At 40.3% G+C, this 10,191-nt stretch overlaps 1 protein-coding gene across 1 annotated transcript; it reads right to left on the reverse strand.

Annotated features, from left to right (window-relative positions):
- Positions 1-3,147: 3,147 nt before the first annotated feature.
- Positions 3,148-5,879, reverse strand: LOC148017777 (uncharacterized). Its single transcript, XM_087661902.1, has 2 exons — positions 5,063-5,879; positions 3,148-4,623 (listed from the first exon to the last, which is right to left on the reverse strand). Exons 1-2 carry the CDS (start codon positions 5,374-5,376, stop codon positions 3,765-3,767), a joined length of 1,173 nt encoding a protein of 390 aa, XP_087518028.1. The 5' UTR covers positions 5,377-5,879; the 3' UTR covers positions 3,148-3,764.
- Between the last annotated feature and the right edge of the window lie 4,312 nt (positions 5,880-10,191).

The raw sequence follows: 10,191 nt of genomic DNA on the forward strand, positions 1-10,191 counted from the left end.
TTGGAAGAGTTTGTTATTTTCTATGGAGACTATTTTGACTCCTAGCATGGCTTATCGTCCACAAACGAATGAACAAACCGAAAAGATCAATAAATAGCTAGAGGTGACACTTTTGCCATGATACACAAAATACATGGGATCATTGGCTTCACCTTGTGGAGTTTTGCTATAATAGTATTCATCACATGAGTATTGGCATGTCTCCTTTCGGAGCATTGTATGAATACAAAGTTCAAGTACCTTTTGCGTTGTTTCATGATTATGTGAATCCTCATACTTATGAAGAGTTGGAGAAGACGAAGGCAAGAGACAATGAAATCCTATGCATATGAGAAACGAAGGCATGTGGAATTTAACAAAGGTGAATGGTTTTTCTTGAAGGTTCCAAAATCCCATTATGCTTCTCTTAAAGGAGGGTATAATAAACTTGACCATCAATTTTATGGTCCATACGAAATCATCAAGCAAGTTGGGGATCTTGCCTATCAACCTGATTTGCCTTTAACTACTCATATCCACAATGACTTTCATTGTATCTCAACTAAAGACGTATGTTGGCCCAAAAATTCAAATTCTTGAAGAACTACCTCCCCTTGATGAAGATGATTTGATCATTTACGAACCCAAACAGATTGTTGGCAAGCAAGAGAATATTCTAAGGAACCGAATTCTTGTGAAGTATCTCATTAAGTGAAAGGTTTTTCCTATGGAAGAGTCTTCTTGGCAACATGCTTCATATTTGAAACAATTTCCATGGCTTCTTCAAGAGGATGCTTCACTCATTGAGTAATAAATACCTTATATTAAATATCTATGATAAAATTAATTGCTTCATTTTCATCAAATTTGGATTTTGACAACATTGCTAAATATTACATATTGTCCTCTACATTTCTATAGCTCACACATGAAAATCAAACACTTCTACTTCAAGTTATGGCCAAAATTATACTACGGTCTATTTTGGACAATCTACAACAATTTCTTTAGCATATATACTTCGCCTTCATCGACTTATATGATCTTGTTCAACTGAAAGTTTCATTTCAACATGGATCCATATGTTTCAAGCTATCCTTATTATTTTCATTGTGTCTTGTCCAATTTCAACTTTGAGAACAAAGCTGTTTTACACCAGGATTTCTTGTAATAAAGTAAAATAATACATTAATCAATATTTAGACTTAGGTCTAGGATTAGATATACAAGGCTAAGTTCTTTTGTCAATTTTAAACAATTCATGTTTGAGGTTTCCACCTCCTACCATCCATTGAGGTACATACTCTTTGGCCACCATGGCATTGGGGTGTATATCATCCCCCTCTATAGCATAAGGAAGATATCATGTTGTAGCCTCTTAAAAATGATTCTCAATCTTTGTATCAAATTGGTAACATGATTCATGGCAACATAACTACCTTGGCTATGGCTTTCTTGGCATTGTTTTGTACTTCTTGTATTTTTAATATTTTAATTTGTTGTGGGAATTAACCTCTTTACACCTTTGATTTCTTATGCAAGCACCAAAACGAGATTCGTAGCACGGTTATATCTACAAAACATCAAACAACCAAGTATAACATTTGAACTTTGATTATTTGGCATATTTAAGAACGAGCACTTCATTCCAAGGATTTCCTAATCAACCAAGGGTGAAGGGAAATTGGGGAAATATCTTCAAGTGCCATTAACAAATTTGAGGCTTTAATAAGCAAATGGGGGAGAAAGAGGATACCCTCTACAGATGTTCCCAAAACTAATTAGCTATATTCCAAGCTTGGAAGAGAGGAATAGGCTAGTGAGCTTAAAGAAGAGCAAAGCTAATTAGCTATATTCCAAGCTTGGAAGAGAGGAATAGGCTAGTAAGCTTAAACAAGAGCAAAGCTAGAGACGACTCTATCATTTATGCTCCCAAATAGAAAGTAGTATCAAGACACGTCTCTCTAGGAAAAAGAAGAGTTTAGGGATAATCAATACTCGCCTCCGTCATGGAAAATCATACAAGTAGTGTTGAAAAGTTCCTCTATCAAAAAGGAAGAGCTTAGGAGGAAAAAGAAGTGTAGCGATAACAATGTCTCACCAACTTTAGATGAAACCCTGTGGAAAACACCATTAAAAACCCCCCATTGATTGCCCAAAAGCCAAAATCTAGAAACTTGAACTCGCCACTTGAACACCCACTTGACTTCCTAGAACCAAAATTCCACATCCTCAAAACTCCAAGACTTGGACTTGCAATGGCTTAACACTCTAATGTTATCACAGCTAGCTACAAAAAGAGCACTAGAAGGCAACTCACCAAGTGGCTGGTAAGTCATGCAAGGTGTAAGCCATGCCCCACACAAGTCATGGCACCATAGCCATACAAAAAGTACTCAAATGGAGCCCTCCTAAGAGTCTCCAATCCTAGATACATCTTCATATATTTTCCATACAGCAAAAGTTCCCTGGTGCAAAGGTTCCATTAAGATCGGAGGGGAAAAGCCCTCCCATCATGCTTTTCCCAAAATCAGCAGAGGTGTTGTATACATTGCTTAGATTGTTTTCTCCCAGGTAGGTGAAACCCCTCTCCCTCCAAAGTGGCACACAACTCCTGATTAGCAGACATTTATCTCCTCAAGAGAGACTACAAGATCGACTTCTTGTGGCTGTTACTGAATTATAGTTACAGTATAGAATATAACAAACCCTGACTTTGCCAAAGAAAAGACTGATTAAATATTGCATCCATTCAAAAGATTGGTGATATGGCTTTCCATAGTCAAGCAATCACTACTCCACTCACACCCACAAATGCCTAAAATAGGTCCAACACAGGTCTCATAGTATCCTAGTCTCATGCATGATCACAAAATCCCTCATGCCCATAATCCCTAAACTGCTCTAAAACACACTACCTTAAGCTTATTACACCTGCAATAACAAGGTACACTTCCACACTATCCTTATGAGATTTATTCTGTGCATTCTAGCACATTAATCCCAAACAAGGGCACTTTTTTGCATCACACATACTGGGCAAATAAGCGCCTATCCAACAGTTCCCCATCAAAGATGAACTTAGGTGCTATTCAGGCACAGCTGTTATTTTCAGACAATTACATATCTGTTTATTTCAGACCAGATGGGAAAAGAAATTCCAGAACAAAACTTCACCATTGCAGGACTGAGTTGGAAAAAAAACTCCAACACTACACTCAAAAACAATACAACTCATTTACGTGTTTTTGTTTGTGTTCCTTGAAGCCGTGCTATCCTTGCCATGCAATAGCCCCAAAGATTCTTAAAAATCCTCACATATGCCTGAAAGGAACTCAGCCAGCTTATAGCTCTTCATCCTATGGCAAGCCATTACTGTATCGTGATCTTTAATAGAAGGTGATGCTTGTGGAACTATTATGCATATTAGGCTCATGCTGTCTAGAGTAAAATCAAATGACTCCAGAAGATCATGTAACTACAGAGATTTGACAAGTCATTAACTACACATATGCATTAATAGCCAGCCATAAGAGGGATAAGCCACTGAAGGACAAGTAAACATTAGATGTTGGCAATATCTCATCCACCACTAAAACTATGAGAAGGGCCACTGATTTCTGTTCACCACATGCCCCATGAGGTATAATGTACAAATAACTTAGCTAAATGCACCTCCTTCAAGCCACTTCTTGCATGAGCATGCTTGTTAGACCATTCATGCTACATGGGTATAAAAGATGGAACCAAAATGTCAATAGCCACAACTCCAGCCCTGGGTGCATCTATTTTGTTGAGACATCTGCCAAACATTTGGATTGAGTTAGCTCTGAAGGAACACAAACCACTGATCTTTGTTGCAGGTGATGCATGGTCTGCTCCATGCTCCGCTGCACCATCTCTGTAAGCATTCTCTTGGCGGTGCCCGGACCAGGCTCCCCATTATCTACATGTGAGGCTATGTCGTAAACTATGTTCTCTAGCATCATTGAGTCAGTAGCTGACCTCGGTGATCGAGGGGGCTCTCGCAATAATTGCAGGAGATTTTGAGCCTTCTGCTTCGCCATTGCTGATCCCTGGACAGTGAGCTCCAATAAGCCTGGGATTGCTCCTTCCTGCAATATTGCCTGTCCGTATTTGCACCTGCTGCTTTGACACATAGTAAGCAAAGCACTCACTGCATGTTCCCTGCCTTGCAAAGAACCCTCCTCCAATACCTCCACCAATGCCAGAATGCCCCCCTCAATGTTAGCAATGCTAGATCTGCCTTCCTCAAAAACTGAAAGAGACTGCAGCAGTGCTGTTGTTCTTTCAGCCACTTTAGATGCTTTCTTGCAATCTTTTAACAGTGCGACTAAAGGAGGTACCGCCCCACCCGAAAGAATTGCTGGTAGATTTTCTTGATATGTCGACAGGTTGTAGAGAGCCATGACAGCATCAACCTTGCCTTGGAGGCTTCCCCACACAAGCATGTCAACTAAAAGAGGGGTTGCCCCTGAGTTCCCGATAATAGGCTTGTTTGCATCTGATGCAGAAAGAGTCAAAATAACAACTGCTGCTGACTCTCTCACGGTAGCATTTTCAGATTGCAAGAGCTCGACCAAAGGGGAAAGTGCTCCACTCTTCACGATCTGTATCTTGTTCCTGCAACAGACAACATGCTCATCCTTATTGTCATTCATTCATGCAGGTAAAGAAAAGGGGCCAAAACTTCTCTGATCAAGAAGTAAAGGGACCAAACCTACTCAGCTGAAAATCCAAATAGGTTCAACATACTGCTAAGATCAGAGGGCTAAAAATGCTCGGCTGAAAATTCAAATTGGTTCAATTTACTGCTAGATCAAATGAACTAAAGCAGACCACAAAAATCAGGCATGGAAAGAAAACAGGAACATATTCAAACTGCAGAAAATATACCTGCTGCTTCATGCAGACAATGTCTAGGGGGGGGAAATGCAAAACTAAGATCTGTACCTCATAATCTATGCAAATGAAAGCCACTCCCTCAAGGGGTTTAAAAAACGGGCAGTCACTGGCAATTACTCCTACCAACAACAACTAAAGAAGGACTTCATTTGGATACCACTCATTCCTGAAGGCGATATTGAGCAGCGCCTGCAAAGCTGCATCCTGCAATTCGGCGCTGGTGCAATCAAGCATGGAGACAAGTGGGCCAATGGCTCCAGCAGCTACCAGGTAAGCCCTATTCCTGGATGAGCTCTTGGTGAGCCTCCTGATATCCTGGGCAGCCCTGAGCTTGGCATCAGGGGGGGCATAGAGGAGGGCCCAGATGACATCCTGCAGGGCCTGCTTGGCCTTGGCGCTGATGCCGATGCCAAGGGCCTCGAGCTCCTGTGCGAGGCTGCTGTCCTGATGGTGGTGGGGGTCCAAGGCCATGGCCCTGCCCTGTCTGTGCCACAACCCCCCTTCCTGTGGTGGGTGCTGCAGGGTATTGTAATCAATCAATCTCAAGGAAAGGATAGAGCCCACATAGCTCCTTCCCCTGCCTCTCTGTCTCTCAGTCTCTCTGACTCCCTTCTGCTCTCCCTTCTAGATATCCATAAATCTCCTGTCTCTGCCTCTCTGTCTCTGTCTCTTAGTCTCTGATTCTGTTCTGCTCTCTCTTCTAGACATCCATATACCTAATAATACTGGGGCGCCCACGTCCTTTTTTCCGACCCTCTCTCTCTCTCTCTCTCTTTGTGGGCGCAAAGAGGCAGGAAATCATGAAGCAGAAAGGAGGTCTTTGCTGTGAATTTTGAGAGATGGGGATGATGGTGGTGAGGATCAAGAACACGAAGAAGCAGAAAGAGGAAGAATGAGCGTGTGGGTTTTTTTTCCTTTTTGCGGGGTACACTTCCCAAGGAAAACAAAACAAAATCAAAAAAGAGCTGCATCGACACTCCATGATTCCTCCCGCGAAGATGCACCCCTTAACCAGACAGACCCCCTCCTAACCATGGTCAAAAAACGCCGTTTCGTTTTTACTGCCCCCTTTTCCTAGTAAGGAATATTCTTAAGGAGCTTGTTCCCATGTTATGAACACTCCAATTTCGCTTTGTGGGCTACGGCAAGGAACATCCTTAATTCCATGTTAGTATTAATAGCCACAAGCCACTAAACCAATTCAGTGGCGCATATGATGAATGCTATGTATAAAGTTTTGAGGGAGTATATTTTTCAGTTGGCTTTACCTTTTCTTCATGATATGCCGATCAAAGGATGCGATCTCCATGACAAAAATGAAGAGCTAAATGAGCAAGGATGTAGAAGATTTGTGGCTGATCATAATGTTGATTGTGACAAGAATTTGAGCCATCTTGAAGAAGTGCATTTGACTCTGTCAGGAGAAAATTCGATTTTTGGAGTAGAGGAAGTATTGGTTGTTCGGCACATGTGTGGACCATACAAAAGAAAACCCTCACCAGTAAAGATTGATGCCATAAGCAAGATGCGGGAGACATATTCGAATGTATTGGAGATGAGAAGATTTTTGGGTGCATGTGTCTTTTACTTTTTATAAATTCCGCATTTTGCTCATGTGGCTGAAAGTTTATATCAGCTCTTGAGAAAAGGGCAAAAGCTTTTGTGGGGTAAACAGCATACAAAGGCAATTCTGAAGTTAAAGAGCTTCTTGATTTTAGCTCCAACACTGAAGAGAGCAAATTATGAGAATGGGCAGCCTATCATTCTCACCGAGTGGATACAAGTCCAATTGGCATTGGTTGGGAAGTAGGTCAAGATTATGCTGATGGAAATAGGTATGCCATTCGGTTTGGAGCAAAGGTCCTCAATGAATGGCAACGGCGATATTCTCAAGTCAAGAGAGATCTTTGGGGCGTAGTGACAGCCCTTAAGTGTAGCAAGTGTGAAAGATAGAACAAAAATGATAAGGTAGCACAAATGGTACAATGTACTCAAAATACCAAGTGCATTGTCAGTTCTCTTTCACATAAACAAAATACAAAATACATTATCATCTCATATCAAACAGTGAATACAAAGGACAATCGTTTGTTATCCACATAAAAGCCAACATGATTTCAATTCATAGACTTTAGGATTCTAGATCCAAAATGACACAAACAATGAATTGTGTGTTCAAACACTACCTTCAAAGCTATCTAACAACTAAGACCTAGCATAGCCAATGAGAATGAACAAACTAGCAACCAGAGAACCCACTTTAGGATTATCCAACCACAGTGAAAACTATTAGGTCCTAAGGTTGGAGCCCATCCCAAGTTCAAGACTAATCTAGAGAATGGTCCAAAGAACTTGGGTGTAGTACCAAGGTCTAAAACACCTCTAAACATGAATGCCTAATAGCCCTCAAAGGCTAGACAAACTTTTCTAGAAACTAGAGAAGTTGAGAGAACAAGGAAATTGCTAGGAAATTCCAAAAGAATTGAGCCATCCTGCTAACTGTTGAGCTCCTCCTACAATTGACCGTGTGGAGGATTGACATTTGTTCTAGTGTTGCCCATATGAGAATGGAACAATATCTTACAAGAAGTCAAGAAAAAGTTATTCGATTCTCCACATCACCCACATCTTCATCAAGAGCCTTATGATCCATGGAATAAAGATGACGAGGTTAGCTAAATCCACTGATTGGACACGAACCACTATTACTCCAAAATGGGAGGGACCACTCAAGGCTTTAAAAACAGGACATGTAGTTGAATCTCTCAAATCCAACACTATAGGGTCAAGACAAAGTTGCTTCTAGGCATGACTTTCTTACTTTAGCTTCACCAATCTAGACTTGAAGCGCATCTTGCCCAAATGATAGAAGGAATAGAAGACCAAGGTTGCAAGAGTTGGACTTGAAATAGTATAATTTGTTAGTAACTCTGTACAATTGAGGTGATCCACTATTCCACCAGCTCTCTCACCTTTGGGTCTTTAGCAACAAACTTGCAAAGTGCAGGTTGTGGTGCTTCCATATCTCTGTGTTCAAGTTGTATTTAGCTTTCTCCTCATCACTAAAGGGAAGCTAGGGCCTCCCAAGCCTCTGGAGCATGATCTTATTAACTAGTTCTTGCCATCTCTTCTCACTTAATATGCAATAGGAAAATGTGATAAGAGATCCAATATTTCATTCAAAACTGGCCATTGGAGTGCCCACCTCTATTCAAACTATGGGTTTAAATTAGATGGAACTTAAATGGGATCAATAGTTTGGCATGGAGAGGGGGGGTCAAGAGCCTAAGGGTGTTATGCCAAACTAGGAGTCAAGGAGGCAACAATCATGGGGTCACCTCATGTGCATAGGACATGGAACTACAATTGGATTCAAAGGGTCAATAGAGCCAACCGCTAGTAGAGAGTTTGTAGCATGATCTACAAGACTCAACTCAACATCTTGATTTGTGTGAGGTTATTTCGTCCTCTCCATGACCTCCTCCATAGGGAACATTAGTGGCAAGTGTTGTTTAATCTTTGTCTTGAACTTGGAAGTCTAAGAGGCAACCCTATTAACATTGGCTTGTAAACACACAATAAATAATGAGTTGTCTTGAACTTGGCCTATTGACCTCAACTTGAAGACACAAGAAACAATGAGTTTAGGTTATCCCACTTCTCATTAGTATTAATAGACAAACTTACAACCTACTTGGAAATGTTAAAGATTCAGATTGTAGGTAAAAAGAAACCATGGCTCCAAAGGAAATATTGATCGATGAGGCATTTGGTCCTTCTAGTTTTGATGGCCTAATCTCTGGCACACATTACCATTACATTATTTCAAGCATCATTGGACACAATCAACCACCACATGGTAGCTTCCAAAAGCCTTCTAGGCCATTGTGTCTCTCAAAAAATAGCCATTGCTAAAGCCATAAAGGGCCTCAACTAGGATCGTAGTTTGCTTTGTGGTGAGGGACCTAATACCAAAGTATGTTGTCTAGTGATCATTGTAGAGTTTTCCATCGAATTCTTGAAATGTTAACTCCACATAGCCAATCGCTTCCACTAATCCCTAGAAAAATGAGCACAAATAAGCTTAGTTAACTAAAACGTAGCATTCATCATACCATGGCCATGGAACCTAGAACACTAAATTAGTCTTTGTGGTTGTAGAGAATAGTTAACTATTTGAAACATCATTTGCAACCCCTTTGCATGTCTCACAAATCTCAAACTAGAATAAGTAACAAGTGGTAGCATCCTCAAAGCTTAGATATTGAATCAACTCAAAGTCAAAATCTTGCAGCAAGATCAATCGAGCCAACCTACTTGTTAAGTTGGGCTTATTGACCAAGTGCAGAAGACCTAAGTGATCTACATGAAAAATGGCATTATTTCATAACAAATAGTTGTCGAATTTCTTTGTTCAAAAAATCATGCCCACACCCTCCCACTATGTCACAATAGTTGGACTCAACAAGTGATAATCTCAAATTGGCGCAAATAATAGACACTAAAGTTGTCCATGGAAACCCTCATGAACTATCTTAAGTAGGGGTTGAAAATGCCCTACACCATATGTTGAAATGTAAATGAGGCATTCTTTAGGGTGTAGCACATCATTATGCACATGGAAACTCCTCATTGGGTTACAAAAATTGTCGTATCTTACTAATTTGGGTGCATCTAAATTTGATTCTAGCCATTGAAACCATTGATTGCCTCTACATGCAAAAGTCAAACACCTTGGACTACACTCTTCTTAATAGTGATTGAAATATGAAACTTCTTATTACACCAATGGATCATAAGGTTATCTTCAACCAAATTGTGCACACATAGAGTGTGTTGGGGCTAGAGTCTATTTAGGATGATAGGGCAAGAATGTTGTCCAATTTCTAACATCATATATAGGAGAACAATGAGTGGAAGAACTTATCATTGGCTACTAATTTGACAATCAATTTGTCAAATGCAATTATTCACAAGTTTTCTCCAAGATTATATTAAACCTAGACCTACCATCTACTATGACATTTGTATATAATCAACCTTATAGTTGATTGCTCCAACAAGGGATTATGGAATCAACAAGCATAGCAACTGACATAGGATCCACTTTGGAGATATGTGGTTCTAGAGTGGTAGGCACTTCTAAATCTACCCTATCATCCTACATTGTCCAAGTAACCTATTTCTCAAGAGAGGAAAGTAACTATTGTCCTGAGATGGGGGACCAACAATAGCAATTTTCCCACTATAATGTCCAATTTCAAGGTTTTTAGATTTATCTAAGAT

This window comes from Lygodium microphyllum, chromosome 21 (genome assembly GCF_053477565.2).
Source record: "Lygodium microphyllum isolate KBCC chromosome 21, Lygodium_microphyllum_v1.1.10, whole genome shotgun sequence".
Classification (NCBI taxonomy): domain Eukaryota; kingdom Viridiplantae; phylum Streptophyta; class Polypodiopsida; order Schizaeales; family Lygodiaceae; genus Lygodium; species Lygodium microphyllum.